We start from the raw sequence: 20,016 nt of genomic DNA, 5'->3' as shown, positions 1-20,016 counted from the left end.
CATACAATTCACCCCTTCAAAGCATGCAACTTACTGGTTTTTAGTATCGCATATATGCAGCCATTTTGGCAGTCAATTTTAGAACATTTTTATCACCTCAAAAAGATACCCTGTACCCCTTGGCTATCACCTCCCTATCTCCTCTGCTCCCAACCCTAAGAAACCACTAGTCAATATACTTTCTGTCTTTGTAGATGCTTTTGTGTTTTAATATCCAGAGAGCACATAGTGTGTGTCTGGCAGTGGACTAAGCCCTTTGGGCTGGCTCACATAACTCTCCCTCACCACCACCTTATGGGACACAGACTCATTATTGGTTTTTTTTGTTTTTTTTAATTTATTTGCTTTTTGAGACAGGGTCTTGCTCTGGTGCCCAGGCTGGAGTGTTGTGGTGTGATCACAGCTCAATGTCACCTTGAGCTCCTGGGCTTAAGCAATCCTCCTGCCTCAGTCTCCCGAGTAGCTGAGACTGTAGTCACGTGTCACTGCACCTGGCTAACTTTTAAATGTTTTTGTAGAGATGGGATCTCACTATGTTGCCCAGGCTGGTCTCGAACTCCTAGGCTCAAGCAGTCCTCCCGCCTCAGCCTCCCAGAGTGCTGGGATGACAGGTGTGTGCCACCACGCCCAGCCTGTCTTTGTTTTATAGACGAGGGAACCAAGACTTAGTCTGGGATTATAAAGGTGATAATTGACAGAGTTTGTGGATGGCTGGGCAGTTGCTGTAGGCTCTCTGGTCCCTGGGAGAGACAAGGCTGTGGACGGTGGCAGATTGTTGGAGGCAGTTGACTCTCACTGGCCAGGTGCTCAGAGGACAAACTTGTTTCTTCACTGGGATCCCGTGTCCATCTGACACTTCAAACAGCTGTGATGTCTCCCGGCAGCCGACAGGTTCCACCTGCGCCAGGCAGGAAGGGGCTGAGCTGCTCTGCCTTCCAGGGGCCTTGGCAGGAAGGCCATGCTGGGGCCTCAGGGTGGGCCTGGGAGCCCTCTCAATCCGGGTGTGTTTGTTAGGTCCAGTGGCCTCCCAGAATGAGCCTTTGGGCCCCTGCTTCTTGGCCCTGGTGACCCTCAGAGTGTGTGCTGCTTGGTCTCCTGAAATGGGCAGTAGATGGACATAGACCAGGAAGGGCAGGCTCCTCACCTGGCTGGAGGCTGGTCTGAGCGTTCCCTCATCAGTGGGAAAAATAACAGGATGTCTTTCTTGCCAGTACATAGAGCCCTGTGAATGATTAACTTTGACTAAATACGAAAGGGATGGGAAGGGAGAGCATTATGAAAGCGGACATTTACTGGGTTCCTGCTCTATCCAGGGCGTCTTGCTGCCTGTTTTGCTTCCATTGCCCCAACCTTCACAGAAACCCTGCAAAGTAGTGATATTCTTTATCCCCAGTTGTCACACGAGGCAGTTAGGCCTAGACAGGTTCACTGAGGTCACAGCCAGTGAGTGGCAAGGACTGGCTGGGTTAACATTTTTTAAGCATCTGTTGTGGACACAGCACTGGACTAAGTCTTTCAGTACCTCAGATCCAATTTGGTCCTCGCTCATTCCGTGCCATTGTTACCCCCATTTTAGAGTCGGGGGTCCTGAGGCTGAGAGTAAGATTCCTGTTCAAGGACACAGATCTAATGAGAGGTGTGGGCTGGGGCTGGAGCCCAGGTCTGTCTGGTTCCAAAGCCCAGGTCCTTCGGGTGCCCTCTGAGCTTCCGGGACCCCAGCACTCACGGGTCTGGGGGCAGCTGTTAGAGCGCGGCCCTTCCCAAGCACAGGCAACTGCCTGGCCGTTGTCAGCCTTTTCAGCAGCCACTCCCAGGTGGCTGGGAAGTGGATCTGGGTGGAGATGTTCCTGGGGACTCTGCTTTTCATCTGCGAACGAGCGGACCAGCTGACGGCCGGCTTTGAAGGGCTGGCAGTCAGCCCTTGGTAAGTTAAGGAGATACTCCTGTTTACTTACCAGAACACCAGGCATCTGAGATGACGTCTGGGCAGGTCTTTGCTTAGACAAACCACCCAGGGCCTACGCCCTGGCCAGACTGGTGGCCCACGTGTGGGGGTCACGGGGACTCCAGGGTGGCCTGGCGGGGAGAGCATGCTCCTGGCTGCTCCTCAGCGACATTTTCCATGTCATTGAATGTCACAGGGACCTCACCCCTGAGCACGTGCGCTGGCCTGGCCCTCTCTGGGGACCCTGGCCTAAAGTTGGAACGCATGGCCCACACGGCAGGAGAGCTGGCTGGTGGGTCCTCACCCCAGGAGGGTGGGGGCTGTTAGGGCTGTGAGTTGTTTTTTGACTCAGTGAGCCTAGACCAGGGCCCTGGTTGCCCTACTCCAGGAGGGGAGCACCGCCAGATGAGACGGGGCTTGTGTGGGAAGCCCCGAGTCATCTTCTGGAGGCTTAGAGGCTTGCTTGGGGACTCCTGGGGCCATTTGGCCTGGGCACTGCCCTTCACCCTCCCCGCAGCGAGCAGTCTGCCGTCTCACAGGGGCGATGTGTGTGCGTGACTGCTGGTCCCCTTCCCTGTTCGTGACTTTCTTTATGATATTTTACATGGACAGAGCACTTCAAAGTTCTTCAGAGCCTTTTCTCTGTACAGTATCTTATTTGATTCTCTTACTCATTCTGTTAAATAGATGGGATAATTTTTTCCTCTGTCATCTTTTTCTTATTCTTCGTTTTGGAGATATCCTTTCTTTCTCTGTGATGATATCTAAGCACTGCCCCCCACCCGGTCCCCCAAATAATCCCAGGGAAATGGGAAGTCCCCTTTATCCCATGCCAGAGGGCTGAGGTAACAGTGAAATGTACACACTTCCGGACAGACTTTTCTTGTATTTGCATAGTTTTTTTTTTTTTTTTAAATAGGTAATGACTGCATAAAACTCAAAAGAATATTTTGTGAAAACAAACGTCCCTCCCTCCCCTGTCCAGGACCCCCCGTGGAGGCAGCCGCTGTTCCCAGGTCCTTGTATGTTTTTCCAGGGATGTTCTGGCATAAAGCTGTTAGGGAGTGTCCGGGAAACTGATAATGCGGGTCTACTTGGTCGTGAAGGTTAGGAGCTGGCTGTCTTGAGACCGAGACGCTGATCGTGCTTTGAGTCTGTTGAGGTGAATTTCTTTGACAAGGAGCAGAGCCCACCAATTGAAATAAATCCCACACAGAAACAAAAGATTATCGCTGGGTGCTCTGTTTGGTTGTGTCTTTTAGTTAGGCACATCTGATGGGAACGGTTGCTGGGTCCTAGCCTGCAAGGCACGAGGGGACTCGTTTGGGGTTACAGAGCTGGAACGGGTTGAGGTCGCACGCCTGGCTGAGCCAGGGCAGGGCCCAGGTTTCCTGACTCCCATCCTCTGAAGAGTGACTCCCCTGGTGTGAACTGTGACTGGTGTCCTTGATTCCAGGAGAGTGGGAGGATGTGCTTGGGAGCGGTGTGGACGGGAGGCTGGGCCTGGTGGCCGGGTGAGATGGCCCCACTGTCCCACCACTGCCAGCTAGTTGCATTTGGCTACAGGTGGGTTATCTTGTTTACTCCCTGGTGCAATGAATAGAAAAAGCACCTTTGTCAATGGAGACTTCTCTGGTGAGGTCAGCCAAGAATGAGTGGCCTGGATTGTGCTTTGAGGCAAGTAAACATCAGAAAGAAGAGTCCTAGCAGGGAGAAGGGAGGAGCAGATCGCTGAAAACCAACCACATTTACAGATAACTGAGAAAGGAAAGCAGCAGAAAATCATTAGCAATTCAATTACTGGAATACAGGCTTGCATTTCCATGTGTTTTGTTTCTAATCATTTTTTCATGTTCGTGTGGTTGCTCACATAGTTTTAAACCTGCAGTACATCCAATTTTTGATCCTGCTTTGTTTTGGTTAATTATATATGAGCACTTTTTCATAATCATATAGTTTCAGAACCCCTCATTTTGGCTATGTAATAAATAGTCCATTAAGTGGACGAACTGTAATTTACTTAACTAATACCTTATTAATATAATTTTGGGCTATTTCTAATTTTTCCTTTTCAAGTAACGCTGGCAAGAATGTTTGCATGCTCACAGCCTTTTCTTTATTTAGCGTTATTTACTCAGGATGGCGGCCCAGAGCTGGGCTAAGGGCTTATGCCCGTCCTTGTGACGGGTATTGACACGTATTGATCATTGATCCGGCCCAGCGAGCCTCCCTGCCCCTCACAGGCAGTCTTGTGGCTTCTGCTACCAGGTTCCCAGATGGCTCATGCTGCCGATGGTCCGTCAGGAGCGTCAACTGTGGTGGGCACAGGTGTTGCTGAGAGCTTGTTTTAACACGCCGTACATTGTTATGTGGATAACGGTTTTTTTATAGGAGACTTAAAAAGATTTCATGTTTTCCCACTATGGAACCAGAGACCCAATGAGTCTTAATTCAGATTTAGCCAGCCGACCTATTTTGGGGGGTCTGCGGGATGTCTTATTTTTTTACATTATAGCAGCATTGGAAAATTGGGGGATTCCACATGAAAGTCCAGATTTCTGGCTCCTCTTCCTTGGAGGTGTGGCAGCCAATGTGGAGGTGAGGAGGGGCTGCTTCTGGCCCCTCGCCACCTGCTGCCCCGATACTGCAGCTGTGTTCCCGTTGCCACGTAGGAGCTCACCTGCGTACCTGTACACCAGCAAGTACCCCTCTGTAGCCACGGTGTCTTGTGGGTGGAAAAACAAAGGGTAGCCCAAGGGGGCCACTGTTTCAAGAAACATGCATAAGAACATATATAGGTGAGGACTAACTCACCTAACTAACTAATGGCCCCCTTTGCTCATTTATTAAACCTCTTTGTGCCTTAGTTTCCTCGTCTGTAAAATGGGGAGAATACTTGCCTTGTGTGTTACGGTGAAGATTAAATGAGTTAAAGGAGGTAGAACACTCAGAAGAGGTTCAGTAAGTGTTCAATAAATGTTATCATCGTCATCATCAGCTATGGCATGATGATGTTCAATAAAGTGTTCAATAAATGTTAGCAGTGGCAGCAGCTATGACATATTTATGTCCTCTAGGCCAGGTTCTCAACTGAGGGGTGATTTTTATTTGTCATAGCCTGGGGTAGAGAGATGTTAGCAGCGCCCCCCAAAGAATTTTCCGACTCTGAATATCAATAATACTGAGATTGAGGCTAACCCTGCTTAGCCTTGAAGTGCGTGACTCTTGGTCTGACTGAACTCTTCAAACAGGTCTCCAAACCAGTGTTTTCGAGGGCTGCCTTAGGCTCTCCTAGAATCAGAGTTATAAAGGCTCTTCCTCAGCTCAGGCCTCCACACCCTCACCACGCCCTCCCTTTAGTGGCTGGCAACACACCACACATTCAGCTTTATTGTGTTCAACTCTAGTCTTCCCCAGAACTTCCTGTCCTCTATGTTACTAGTAGCTGCCATTTATTGAGCCTTGTGTGTGAGGATTGTGCTTAGCGCTTTCTGTGTGTCACTGCATTGATCCTCACCACTCGGCGAGGTCGGTTCTATTATTATACCCATTTTACAGATGTGGACATGGAGGGTTGGAGAAGTAAAGTCATGTGCACAAAGTCACTCGGGCAGAGCTGGGACCGGATCCAGCTCCGTCTTGCTCTAGAATCCACATTCCTCACCAATGGCCGATTCTGCCTGGGTCTGCACTGAGCAAGTTTGTTCACTCATCCGTGGGAGGGTCTTTCAAATACATGAGGTGACTCCCTCAGCCACCTCTGCTCTCCTGGTCAAGAGCCCCAGTTCTGAAAGTTCCCCCAAAAGGTGTGTTTCTGGTGTGCTTACCATCAGAGTGATCCTCCTGCCTCTTGACAGCCACCGGCCTGTCCCTGGGCTCCGCCTCTCTCTGCAAGGTTGCCCCAGAGAGGCTGCCCGTCTCCTGCCAACTCTCCTGATGTTCCAGCAAGTCAGACTCCGTGCCAATGCTGGCCGCAGTCCCCTAGATTCCATCTGGCTGGTGTTTTCACTTCACAGTGACCCGTTTTCACTTACACCCCACCTATTTGGCCATTTAGAATCTCAGCCTTGATTCCGCTGTTCCCTTCCAGCACCCCACCCACACCTGTACCTGAAATCCATGTCATCTGGGTGGAGCAGAAAGGCATGAGGGGCTGGAGTCAGGAGTTTGGGTTGTGAATACACCCAGCTGTGTGGCCTGGGGAAAGCCACTCACCCTCTCTGGTCCATGGGTCCTCAGTTTGTAAAGTGAGAGTTTAACTTGGGTAGTGCCTAACATCTCTTCTAGTTCTAACATTCTTTGATGAAATCTGTTAACAGCATGAACTTGTAATAATTATAACTAATTATTATGGCAATAATAATGATGGGTAATTACTGAGCAGTTGCTATAATATTTTCAGTATTTTAAGTGACTGTCTCATCAAATCCTCCCACAACTGGTGAGGGGGGGGCGGGTAGTGCTATTATTACCCCCATTTTACAGATGGGTGCCTTGAGGCAGAGCCATGTCAAGTAACTTGCCCACGGTCGCCAGCTGGCTAGAAGTTGATAGACCTGAGATTTGCATTGTCGTCTTTAGAGTGACTGAGCCCTTGCAGTGCCATGTTCTTATTCTGGAGTGATCCCGAGCAGGTCCTGTGACCTTCCTGCTGCAGGGCCTCGTGCTGTTCCACTCCCTCCCGCCGCGATCAAGGCTGTGAATGACTCTAAAAGCTCAGCCTGACTCATGCTTGTGGAGTAATCGTCTGTGTCCCAGATCCCAGCTGCGTGTCGTCATTCAGATATCCTTTTAGAATCTAAAATTTAGACAATAATGATAACGTCTGGGACCGCTTTATGCACGCTTACTATGTTTCAGACACATCAGTCTTCATCTCAGTCATCTAGATGCTATTGTCCCCCATTTTACAGATGTGAAAACTGAGACTCAAAGAGCCTGTGTGGCTGGAGTCACATTCTGGTGCATCTGAGCGAGGGAGGGCACATTCTCAGGGGCTGTGGACCTTTCAACACATTTTAAAGGAAGTGCATTGACACAATAGTTGCTTACACCATAATGTAAAGATGTGGGAGGAATCTGTGAAAGTAAGACTGAGACCCGTAGAGAAGGTAGACAAGGGTGTAAGGGGCCGTCAGAGGCTGTGCAGCTGGGCAGGGGTCGGGGGGAAGCACGGAGAGGGCTCCTGAGGGGGGCACGAGCCCTCACTGCAGCTCTGTGAACGCGTCCCTCTGTGGCCTCAGCTCGAGTGCAGTGGCGTCATTGTAGCTCATTGTGACCTCTAACTCCTGGGCTCGAGGGATCTGCCTCAGCCTCCCGAGTAGCCGCAGCCACAGGCGCGCACCATGCCTGGCTGCGAGTCCATTGATGGAGCAGAACGGATCCCCTGGAGGCCCGTCGTCTCCTCCTGTCTCCTTAGCCAGCTGTGAGCCTGGTCGTGGCCTCAGGAGGTGACGTGAAGAAAGACCCCCGGGGTGAGGGAGGTCAGATGGAGCAGGGCCTGGCTGGGACGGAGGCAGTACAATGGCCCCTGCCCTTTATTGACTGAGGCTGGACCGTAAACCTGCTGGGGCAGCACTGCCCGGCGCGCTGGGTGTCCAGGCTGGAGGCTGGGGGACAGCGGGTCTCTGGCCATGGCCCTGGCTTTGCCTGTTTGCCTCTTCCTCCTCACTGAACCCCTGGGGTGCTGCTGAGGAGCAGGTGCCTCCCCTGTTACACTGGAGCTCGAGCCCGAAGCCTCCCTGCACCGAAGGAGAGACCGTGGCTGTATGGTGGGCAGGGAGCCCGTTAGTACCCCTTTGCCTGGGAGGGATAAGGCCACCGTCAAAATCTCCTGTTTTCTGTGCCCGTGCCATAATCTTAGCCCTCTCCCATTAACACATCAGCGCCAGTTCACAAACAGAGTTCTCAGACACACAGGTTGTCATTTTGGAAATAGCACAGCGCTTGGAGGGGTGGAACCTGGGACCAACCTAGCGAGTCTGGGGGCTGCAGGCAGGGAGAGGGTGCGGTGGGGGAGAGACCCATCGTGGGGATGTTTGGGGAGCTAGTCTTTCTCCTTCTTGCCATCGACTGAGCGTTTACTAAACGGCAAATCCTTTATAAATACTTTTGAGTTAATCCTCTTGACTTTTATGAAGTGCTATTATTACTGTCCCACTTTACTGCTAAGGGAGCCAAAGTTGAGGGAGGTTAATCCGAAGGTCACACAGCCAGTAAATAGTGGAGCTGAGAGCTGAACCCAGATCTGGTACATCCTAAAGTGCGTGGTCTTAATCCCTGAGTTACTGCCGCCATTTCCTACTTTTGCCCGAACTTTGTGGTGGGTGCCGCTTGGTGGGGAAACGTTCCAATTTGGGAGGTGCTCAGGGCCCCCTCAGGGCAGTAACCGGTGGGGCCAGGGATGGGGAGTTTTAGAGAGCTCAGTTCCAGGGCTTTGTCCGGGAGACCTGAGCAAACACAGGTGTGTTTTTATCTCCCGGCTGGGCCTGGCTTCCCCAGGAAAGGCTTTCAACAGCACTTTTCCTCTTTCAAAAGCACTGTCTTTTTATGAAAGCATCCTCTTCCTCCTTCCTCTCCCCCCATGCCACCCTCCACGATGGGGGGTGAATGTGAGATTTCGCAGCCCCCAGCTGCGCAGTTGCCACCACAGCCCTTTGTTTCAGGCCACGTTGGACCTGGAACTGTCCCTTTGAGTTGCTGGGGTTCAAGGCGATAGAAAACCTGGGGCTGAAGGTCACGTGTGGGCCTGGAAGGGGCGCTGTGGGAATACAAGCTGGCGATACAGGAAGAAAGACCCTCCCTCCCCCCAGCGAGAAAGCACAATGTGAAGACACTGGGGAGACGCGCACATGGGAACAGACGATAGCTGGGAGAGACTGTGGAAAACCAAAATAAATTCTATTTAAAAATTCTTTAATACTTTTTATACTAGTAAAGTTAAAATGAAAACAAAGGCTAAGGACCCCGTCATCTCCTGCCGGGTTTGCAGTGCCAGCGCTAGAGGAAGGCTACCCGGTACACACTCTGTCCCACTCTGCTGCATCCTCTCTGCTCTCACCTGTCTGCTGTGTCCAGAGGGTCCCTGACACTTGGTCCCTCCACTCCCTCTCCTGATACCACCCAGCATCACCCTCAAGGTGCGGCCGGATCTCCCAGGACCCTCCCAGCTTTGCCTCAGTTCCTCACTTGTTTCTTCCGCCAGCTGCCCATGTTTGACATCCACTAGGATGTCTGCGGCACCAGGACAGGGAGTTTTGCTGTTTTGTTCGCTGCTATATCCCTGACTCTGTGCTCTGGGACTCTGAGCTATAAAGGTGGATATTGAGTTCCTACCTTCAGGAGCTCCCAGTCTGGGGTGTGGAGTTGACAAGTGACCAGGCAAGGACCATGCAATGGGGTAGGGTGATGATGGAGTGAATGCAGGGTGCTGTGGGCTCTGTGCCCAACCCAGACGTGGCAGGTGGCTGTCAGGAAGGCCCCCGGAGGATGAGATGTCTTTGCCCAGTCTTGAAAAATGAGTGAGAGTTAGCCCAGTGAGACACAGAGGACGTTTGGGCTGAGGAATCGGTATATTCCCTACCCGTCTGTGTGCCAGTCTTCCCTAAGCTTGGATCGCACACACACCCCACTCTGTCTTGGGAGCGGACTGACCTTCAGAGTGGAGACGTGTTTGCAGGGGGAGAGAGGTATCCTGTGTTGGTAAGTTACTAGTGAAACACAATTTAAAGCTGAAGCCCAAAGTCGGGGGATGCCTTAATGCTGTTCCTTTCCCCCCAACCTGTGTGGAGTGATAGCTCCCCTCTCTCTGTCTCCTTCTTGCTTACAGGGTCTTCAACTTTTACTTGTAAATCTAAGCAGGCATTTTTTCCCCCTGATAATCACTGGTGTGGTGTTCCTCTCTCCCCCTGCCCACCCGTTGCCACTTTACTTTGGAGGCAGGAGGGAAGCGGTGGTGAGGTCATGAGTCTGGTGACCTTCCCTAGGAAGAGGGTGTCTCTAGCATGGCTGCTCCTATTACGATGAACAATACACTGCTCACCCTTGGAACTTCGCAGGTCTGGTGGGACTAGAACTGAATGGCTCTGCTGTCGGGTGAGCCCCATGTGCCATTGGTGCAGAGAAGTCTGGAGTTGCCAGTGAAAGGTCTGGATCTAAAGCAAGAGGGATCGTCTCTCTGATTGCCATAGACAGTGACAACTGGAGAGAGACCAGGGATAGAAGGACATGTGAAACTGAAGTGCATGCTTTTGTTGGTTGTTTGTTGAGTCACCCTGTTCCTGTTTGAGCCACCGAGTGGTGCTATTGGCACAGGACAGCTTGGTGGCTCTCCCGCCTGATCATGATCTGCTTAACAGAAAAGCAGCTACAAAGTTGATGGTCTTTGCATTTAACCTCCTTACATTCCCCTTCTAGAATTCTTCTTCATGCTTTTGCACATTAAGGTGCCCTCGCCCCCACTCCAAATACACATCGGGGTACTTACCATTTTTTCTCCTTTTCCTGAAAACATGCCTCTGAACTCTGTCTCCAATGACACATATTAATCCTTTCGCTTTGCTGGCTGCCAAGTGAGAAAGGATTTAATAAACTAATTTACCCTAAGGTGTCAATGAGGCTTAATATGTTACCTCTGGGTTCCTTTGCCTTAAAACTGTGAAGATTGAAACTAGGTCTCATAACCTAAGAGATAAATTGCTAAGAATGGAACTGTGGCACTTCTAAATGTGGGTGGGGCAGACGTCTTTGAAGGAGGGCTGGGGAGGTGGTGTTAAGGGAGGTGCTGCTTCGTCTACACCACTGGTGCCCAGCCGTGCTGTGGACTCTGTGGGCCCCTCAGCGGCTACCCTGTGGGGGGCTCGGTGCTTGGTTGATGAGGGGAATGAGACTCTGCTGAGAGGTTCTGTGGGCTCTGCTGGGTGGGTGTCTACCTTCCTGGGCCTTGTTAAATGGCTTGTTCAATGAGGGGGACAACGCCAGCCCCCCAGTACCCTATACAGAACAACTGGAAAGATGGCATGAGGTGGCGGGTGGGTCCTGGGGACCCATGTAGACCCCTGCTGAGGGCCTGAGAGACTGTGTGGCTTGTCAGGGAGCCTGACCACTTGCCCTTCTTCCCTCTGCCCAGACCTTCACGGCATGGTGCAACTCCCACCTCCGGAAGGCGGGGACGCAGATCGAGAACATCGAGGAGGACTTCCGGGACGGCCTGAAGCTCATGCTGCTGCTGGAGGTCATCTCAGGTGAGGTAGGCCCGGCCCAGGATGAGGTGCTGCTCGCCGGCCTCTGCCCCGACACCTCTGCTCTGCCCAGGGGCACGGCCGCCCTTGGGTCTCTTGAGACAAGCTGGGGATGGCATGTGTGAACTCAGACTAGCAGACTGGGCCTCAGTTCTGGTTCTGCCGCCAACCATCCTGGTGTCTTTGCCTTTCTGCCTCAGCATCCTCATTCGCAAAAAGAGGAGTTTTGAAGAATGGTCTCTGAGGTTCCTTCTCCTCCAAAATGCCGGAATTTGGTGGCCAAGAATGTAAACATGGGTGACTGTCTCTAAACCTTGGCTCCACCACTGCCTAGTTACCTGTGTCCAGATGACCCCAGGCCATTACCCAGCCCCCGGTTTGTTCAGATGTCTGGAGGGACAGCTGCACTTGAATGCACGTCTCAGCTTGCTTGTGGTTGCCTTTCCTCCACCATCCCTTAAAGGGCGGTGGTCCCTGAGAGGCCAGCCTTGGTGTATGCACCAGGCCATCTTAGCTACTCACTTCACTTTACCTTCACCTGGTGCCATTGGGTCCTAGGCCTAATCTCAGCCCAGAACCCCTCCGCTTGAACCCCCTCTCAAATGCTGAACCTCGTTGGGCATCTCCACCTGGCTGTCCCACAGGGTCATCTCAGCATGTCCAGACTTGTGCTTGTCACTCCTGCTTCGGTGAATCTCTTTTCCTTCCCGCAGACTAATTTTGCACCTCACCGGGGATCACAGACAGCTTTTCCTTCCAACTTGCCATTCGTGTTCCGTAGATCTGTTTCCTTCTTCCCAATCCTCCTCTTAACTGCTGCTGCTCACCTAGATGATTTCACAAAGGCCTTGGGCCCCTCAGCTTCTCCCTGCAGTCCCCCCACGCTGTAGCCAGAGGGATCGCCCCACTGTCCAAATATGGCCATGCTGTTCCCTGCTCACAACCGTTCGGGGCCTCCCTGGGGCTTGGAGCCTGCAGTCCGCATTCCTTAGCTTCGCCTGCAGGATCCTTCATGAGCTGGCACCTGCTTTGTTCTCAACTAACTATGCCCAAAAGGTATCAGACCTCAGACCCTCTGCCACACGAGGAGACGTGCAGTTCTCCCCAGATGACATGCGCTCCCTGTTCCCTGTTCCCTGTGCCTTTGCACAAGCTCTCCCTCTTTTTTTTAAAAAAATGGTTTTTTATATTATACTTCCCTTTCAGATAAAAACTGTGTGTGTGGTGTTTATGCTTTTGTGTATGTGGTAAATTTACATAACAGGAAGTTTAGCGTTTTAACCATTTTTAAGTGCCCGGTTCAGCGGTATCGAGCATGTTCACATTGTTGGGCAGCCATCACCACCATCCATCCCCAGAACTCTCCTCATCTCCCGAACTGAAACTCTGTAGCCCTTAAACATGACCTCCCTGCTCGCCTCTCTCCCCAGCCCCTGGCAACCGCCATTCTACTTTGTCTCTATGAATTTGCCTATTCTAAGGACCTCAGATGAGTAGGATCTTGCAGTATTTGTCCTTTGTGACTGGCTTATTTCACTTAGCATAAGTGAAGGGTTCACCATGTTGTAGCGTGTGTCAGAATTGCCTCCTTGTAAAGGCTGAATCTTATCCATTGTATGTATCAGCGTACTTTGTTTACCTGTTCATCTGCTGATGGACGTTTGGGCTGCTTCCTCCTTTTGGCTATTGTGAATAATGCTGCTATGGACATGGGTGTACAAATAAATATTTTTTGAATCTATGCTTTTAATACTTTTGGGTATATACCCAGAAGTGGAATTACTGGATCATATGGTAATTCTCTGTTTAATTTTTTTGAGGCACCGCCATGCTGTTTTCCTCTAACTGCCTTTTAGAGTGTCCTTTCCTACCTCCTCCAACATTCCCCAATGGAAAACAAACAAACCTGGCATTTCTCTTTTTCATTCTTCAAAACTCAGCTTGGAGGTTTCCTCCAAGAAGGCTTCCCTGACACCCCCCCATCTGAGTGTACTACCCCCCCCCCACCATGACACCCCATTAATTCCTCCGTCCTGTTGATCACTTCTGGCTCTCTTGTCTTCTTCCCCACTCCTCACTGAGCTCTTTGGGGCAAGGACAGACTTACTCTGCGTCCCAAGTGCCTGGGGCTGTCCTGGCCTGTAGGTGGTGCTCGGGAGACCTTGGAGTGAGTCCGAAGGACCCTCAGTGTGTTCCAGCCGGATGGGTCCGACCCAGGTCCGGGGGAGCCTGTGCACGTGGTCTGTGAAGCCCACATGCCCCTTCCCAGGGCCAAGGGAGACCTGTTCAGTGAAATGCTGCCTTCCCTCCTGAGCATCTCTGGTGATGGGCAGGGTGCCAGGGATGGAGAAGGAGAAGGAATGCTGCCTACAGAGGTTCACAAAGTGGAGTCCCTAGACCACTAGTGCCGGAATCAGTAGGACCACTTGTCCAAATGCAGATTCCCAGACCCTACCCCAGACCTCCTAAGTCAGGAACTTGTTGGGGGGGCGGGGGGCTGGATGTCTATAGTTCAGCAAGTTCCACGGGTGATTCTGTGCTGACTGAAGTTTGAGAGCCGCTGGCCTAGGCAGTTTTTCCCGTCCTCCTTGTGTGTAACCTTGCCTCCTCCACTGTTGTTGTGGAGCAGCCCAGCCCAGCCAGCTGCACAGCTGGTGGTGGCTGGGGAGCACAGGCTTAGCAGGCCCCAAGGGCTGGGGCAGAAGCAGCCCTCCAGGGAGGGACGTGGTGCTGCTGCCATCAGTCCTGTGGGGTGGGAGCCCTGTGCCATCTCTGCTGGGCAGGAAATGGTGGTACCTTGCTGGGTAGCAGCCATTGCCTTAGGAGAGCCACCAGTGGAAAATCTTGATTTAATTAAAAAAACAGCTGTGCTTCCCTGGGAGCTGACAAGCAAATCCCATCTGTGGCAGGAAGTCTGCTCTCTTCCAGAAGCCGGCAGGCCACCTGGAGAGGTACTGCTCTGACAGGGTGGGCCTGGCCCAGCGTCACAGCCGCCGGCCCCTCGAGCCCTCTCAGACAGACCACTGACATGCTGGGAGGCGGCTGGGCTCCAGATTGCGGCCACAAGGGTCCCCGAGTTTCAGGCTTTAGGATGGTAGTTCTCAGCCTTGATCCTTTGGAGACTCTGAAAGCTACATACCCCTTCCCTAGGTATGGCCACACGTATTGCACTTAAAATTTTTCAAATCATTTTAGGAGGTCCCTGGATGCTCTCTGTTCTGGGGTAAAAGTGCTCTTAGTGGAGTATTTGGAGAGCCAGCTCCTACTCCTGTTTCCCCAAAGCCTCTGACCTTTAAATCGGAGCAGCAGAACCCCCCGTGTGCAAGCTGGAGGTGGGGGCTGAGTGGGGGTGGAGGGCTGACCCAGAGCCGATCCGTGGGTGCTCACAGGAGGCAGTGTAATGGGACAAGCTCTGCGGCTCTCAAATGGGGCAGTGCTGCGGTGGACCACTCCATTTAAACACCAGCGAACATTTTCATAGTACTCTAGGGTGACTGGCACCCCATTCCCAGGGCAGAATAGTCCAGACTAGAAGGAGTTCAGGGCCTTTGCATGTGCCATTCCCTCTGCTATGATCACTGTTCCCTGCAGTCTTTGCCTGGCTGCAGACTCAGGCCTTCCCTGACCATTCCTCCATTCCTCCTTTCTCCTCCCCCTCCTCCCGTTTTGAAGTGCATTGATCCTTCTTGGTATTTGTTCATTGTGTATATTTATTTGTGTATTTCTCTGTTTAAGGTCTGTCTCTCCTACTGGATTATAATTACATAAAGGCAAGAAACTGTTTTGTTCACCCCCATATCCCTAGTACCCAGCCAAATCCCTGGCATGCAGTAGGGGCGTAATAAAGAAATGTTGAGTGGATGCCAGCAGGTTTAGATCTGAGGAGTCGAAGAAACAAGAGGTAGGGTAGACTCTCCCTCTCACTCGCAGCCAAAGTAGCATTCTGCAGCACCTGAGGGGTGTGTGCACACACACATGCAGACACACACACACACACACACACACGCAGACATACACTCGCACACTCCCACCTAAGCTGTGCCTTGGGTGAGGTGTTGCGAGAGCAGCCCCGGCTTCTGGATCGTAGCATCTCACCTTCACTTTCTTCCCTCCTGATCCACTCAGGCGAACGCTTGGCCAAGCCAGAGAGAGGCAAGATGAGGGTGCACAAGATCTCCAATGTCAACAAGGCCCTGGATTTCATAGCCAGCAAAGGGGTCAAACTGGTGTCCATCGGAGCCGAAGGTGAGTAAGGCCTGCCCTCGACTGCCCCGAGGAGCCTGGTTTTCTTTGCCCTCCAGTTCCCTTGGCCTTTTCTAGGCTGACTGCTGGGCCCACACATCACTTGGGGGCATTTGGCAGTGGGTCCCCAGAACCCCCATCTGGTTGGCTTGTGGATTCTTCACGGAACAACAGCACTTTCCTTCCAGTCTCAGCCCTGCTCCAAACTGAGGACTCACACCCCTCTTCCTGTGCCCACACCCCCATAGCCAAATCCTTGCAGCATGGAGGCCTGTGTGTGTGCAATGCCGCCTCCCTCATCCGAGGGCCTGACCACACTTGCTGCCAGTGGAGTGTTCTGCGGGCTGGGGCGGGTGGGCAGACACCCATGGGCAGAGGGTGGGGGCTGCCCCGAGCCTCCCCTGGCACTGGGAGGACTGATGTCCACGAGCCTCTAGGAGCATTTTCAATAGCATTTCCTTGCAGTGTAACTTCTTGGCTCTTTTCCATTCACTTAGAAAAACTTTTTAAAATGCCATTTAGACCAATGACTAAAAGAAAGGAGCACAATTTCTTGGGTGCATTGTGGCGTCTCTGAGGGATTTGGGGGTGGGTTGAGGCAGGTAGAATACTCTAACCAGGCCCTTTCAGCACTGGGCACCTGCTGTGTGATGCGGAGACCCGAAGGTGAACAAGACACAGTCTCGTTCATTCATTCATTCAAGACACACCACGGCTGTGAGGACGGAGCACTCACTGTGGCGGACACCGCACGGGAGCCCCTCACAATGGAGACCTCACTGAATCCTCACAACAACCCTATAGGGTAGCTCTAATTGTCCCCATTTTACCATAAGAAAACAGATGCTTAAAGAGATTACATTGCTTGCTCAAGTTTCCGTCCTCAGTAAGTGGCAAAGCCAGAATTCAAGCCCAGGTCTTCGTGACACAGGAGAAATGCCCCCAGAGAGTGGCCTTTCCTTGGAGAGAGTGGGGGTCTTGCTCCTGGTAAACCCCGAGGAGCAGATCTCTTCTCTGGTGGTGCTTAGAGTCCCCCTTCTTCTAGACATTGAAGAATTTTATGTTGATGCATCAGACTGGGAAATTTGAGCACAGGCTCTGCAAACTGCAGTGCACGGGGTCGCATCTGCCTGACGCGGGCTTTTGTAAATATTGGAACCCGGCCACGTCCATTTGTTTATGTATCATCTGTGGCTTTCGTGCTGCAGTGGCAGAGCTGAGTAGTTGTGACAGAGATCATATGGTTTGCAAAGCCTGAAACATTTCCTGTCAGGTCCTCTGCAGAAAAAGTTTGCTAACCCCGGCCTTACAGGGAACTCAGGCCAGTGCCTGAGGTGGTCACAGGCAGTGGCTTGTGGATCCCAGCATCCTCCCGGCTGTGAGCTTCTCAAGGGCAGAAACTGCACTTCTACATCCTGTGGCCCCAACTCCTAGCAGTGTGGTGCACACAGTAGGTGCTCAGTAAATGTTTAAGGACTTGCCCATAGCAGGGTACTCTGCTTTGTGATTGGCAAAATACTCTCTGCCTTTTATTAAGGAAAGATAAGTTTTATTAGGGAAGACTAAAGACTTAGCAGGAAAAGTTTGAACAAAGCAGGCTTGGGAAGCCAAAGAAAGTGCCCCTCAGGTGGTCTGGTGCAAGCTCAGATGCCCACCGGGGCAGGCAAGTTCGGAGAATGTGTGACGTTGGCCAGGGGTAAATGATGGGGACGGGTGGGGGACTGGAGAGAGCATGTCCCAAGCAGGGCAGGCGCCACGCAAATGTAGTTAAGTTGTTGCCATGTGGGAGTACAGGTCCAGCATTGCCAGGTCTTGTAATTTTTCACAAGAAGCCAGAAATCCAGATTTTTAAAAAGGAAAATTTGGCTACTAACTAAAAAAAAAAAAATTTTTTTTAGAAAGCTCTACTGCAGGGACAAGTAGGAGTACCGGCCCTGTGCCTGGCTGAGCTGGGTGCTTTGCGGGGGTTATCTCCTCCTGCTCTCGCGACAGGCTTGGAGGGTAGTGAGCGTTAACCAGCCACGGTTCACAACTGAGGAAACTGCGACTCGGAAGAGCTGCTAGAGTGAAGGGTGTAGTCAGGTGAGCCCAGACCCTGAGCCAGGCCGCTTCTATGTGGTGGAGCCAGGGTGTGGCCCAGGGGTCTGGGCTCCAGAGCTGAGGTCTAGCCCTGTTCCCGTCACCCCTAGGCAGGGCTGCCTCCCCCAGTGGGGCCCAGGGCACAACTTCATGTCTGATTTTCCTCAGTACGAAGTGGCAGGTGGGGTCGGCCGTGCTCAGCCCAGCAGAGTGACAGGAGCAGGGCCGGGCTCAACCCAGCAGAGTGACAGGAGCAGGGCCGGGCTCAACCCAGCAGAGTGATGAGGAGCAGGGCCGGGCTCAACCCAGCAGAGTGACAGGAGCAGGGCTGAGCTAATCCCGCTGCCTCTGCTGTGCTGGGGAGGTCGCTTCCCCCGGCCGGCCATGGTCTTCCAGGGCTTTCAACACAGGCGCTGGAAACCCAAGGCTTTTTAAAAGGCTGCTTTAAGATGAGGTATTCTTTACCATCTCAGCACCCTGGGGAGCCAGTGTTCTTAGCTGAGGCTTCCTGGTTTGAAATAACCTATCCCCATTTCAAGCTGGGATGGCCACTCTGCTGAGCCAAGAAACTAGATGAGACACCAAATGGGTTTTGAGGGTTTTTTTTGTTTTTGTTTTTGTTTTAGTGAAATTAAGTTTACTGCTGTAGGCTATAAAATAAAAGGCAGTGATGTGGATCCCCTGGAATGATCACCTGGAAGGGAGGTGGGGGGAGGGCTGTTGCTGGGTGTCCCGATGGAAAAATGGGAAAACATCCTGGGCTGCTAAAGGCTCTGCCATGCGAACCAGGCCCAGCGGGGCACCCCCGCCCCAGGCTTTGAAGGATTGTCATGTGGTGCAAGGACTGGACTCTGGTCCACCCTGAAGGGCAGAACCAGGCCTCGGAGGGAGACCCCTTGGGCAGGCCGATTCTGGATAATGTGCAGAGCCTTAGGGAGCCTTAGGGGGTGGAACCAGGACTCTGGTAGGTGGTGAGTTCCCCATCCCTGAAGGTGTTCAAGTGGAAGCTGGAGGCAAGGAACTTCTGTACATCAGGGAGGGGTTAGAAAAGAGCCTTAACATTTCTCCCATGATGCCCAGACGTCATGGCATTGAGACCTGGCCTCGGTGGGGGGATGGGATTTAACCGGGGAGAGGTGCCGCGAGCCTGGGGTGGTCTCAGTGCTTTAGCATCTGTCCTCAGGAGGGAGGGGCCGTGGGTGCTGTAGCAAAGTGTTGGTCTGGAAGGTGGTGGCCCTGGGGGTTCTAGTGCCTGTCACGTGCAATTTCTGCCGCACCATTTATTCTACGGGCCTGGGTAACATGAAGATGACCGTGTCCCTGGAGCGGGGAGCAGGGAGAAACAGGTCTTGAGTAAACAGAGGGCGTGAGCAGCTGTGTAGCGAGCTGTAGACAGAACGCAGACACTCGCCGCCGCTTCTTTCCAGACCCGTGGCAGACGTTGTCAACCTACCATCATGGCTTGTCCCCTCAGAGCCCGGCTGTGGCCTTGGAACTCTGTGTGGGCCCTGCCCGTTCCAGGCAGACCCTGGTGTAAAGCTGCCAGGGAGATGGGCGTCCCTGCTGCAGACATTGAGAGGCCTGGGAAAAGGACCCACCATTCTGGGGGGGGAACAGAGAGCCCTCTGGGGAGGGCCACACTCTGTGTGTGGCGGGGACAGGAGTCAGGCAGGGCTGGGGTTGGGTGGTGCATGTGCTGTCGATTGAACACACCCCACTGTCTTTGCCTGTGCTTGGCGCCTCTTGTTTTCCTTGGCATGAATGAGAATTCAGTGAGCAAAAAGTTCCTGGGGAATTTCTAGGGAAAGAGAGGAGTAACCGGGCAAGACCCAAAGAGAACCCACCTGCTCTTTTCCCGTCGCCACTAGGCATGGGAGCCTCCCGCTCAAGGCCAGCAAGAGGCCAGGCCGGCCAGAGGCCAAGGGATTTGGCCTTCACAGAGTGGGGCGGTGTGGGGGGGGAGGGGGGCGCCAACACTGCAGTGGCCATTGCTAGGAAGGCTGGGCTTCAGGATTACCACTCGGAGCTTTTTCAAGGCTTGAAAAAATTTCTTTTCCCCTTATACTTAAAACACTATCCATAAAATTTTGTGCCTGCTTTTTCCACTTTCTCTATTATAAAGATTGTTCCAAGTCATTAAAAACTCATGAATGTAATCTTTAATGGCTGTGTTAATCGTCTGCTGACTGAGCACAGCTGTGCTCTGCTCCAGACCGGGCCCTCGCCTGGAAGAGACCGAGTGCCGTTGTGTTCTCAGGGGCCCACGACAGGCCTGCGCTACCTCTGCTCGTTCACCCTCTTGTGTTTTTTTTCTTTTTTTTCTTTTTTTTTTTTTTTTTTGAGACAGAGTCTCACTCTGTTGCCCGGGCTAGAGTGAGTGCCGTGGCGTCAGCCTAGCTCACAGCAACCTCAAACTCCTGGGCTCAAGCGATCCTACTGCCTCAGCCTCCCGAGTAGCTGGGACTACAGGCATGCGCCACCATGCCCGGCTAATTTTTTCTATATATATAT

General features: G+C 52.4%; 1 protein-coding gene across 21 annotated transcripts in view; it reads left to right on the top strand.

The window, feature by feature from the left end:
* ACTN1 (actinin alpha 1) overlaps positions 1-20,016 on the top strand; it is a 93,629-nt gene that overhangs the window by 39,334 nt on the left and 34,279 nt on the right. For 19 of the 21 annotated variants that reach the window (XM_069488209.1, XM_069488192.1, XM_069488171.1 and 16 more), the window contains exons 2-3: positions 11,073-11,187; positions 15,310-15,429. The exons of 1 other annotated variant lie outside the window; for it this stretch is intronic. In XM_069488209.1, the coding sequence (XP_069344310.1) occupies positions 11,073-11,187; positions 15,310-15,429 (235 nt within the window). Of the gene's footprint in view, positions 1-11,072; positions 11,193-11,532; positions 11,655-13,460; positions 13,469-15,309; positions 15,430-20,016 lie in introns of all 21 variants that reach the window. One more of the 21 variants, XM_069488078.1, reaches the window with a different exon arrangement.

This window comes from Eulemur rufifrons, chromosome 2, assembly GCF_041146395.1.
Source record: "Eulemur rufifrons isolate Redbay chromosome 2, OSU_ERuf_1, whole genome shotgun sequence".
NCBI lineage: Eukaryota > Metazoa > Chordata > Mammalia > Primates > Lemuridae > Eulemur > Eulemur rufifrons.
Note: the sequence above shows the minus strand (reverse complement) of the source record. Positions and strands in the feature narration are given on the sequence as shown.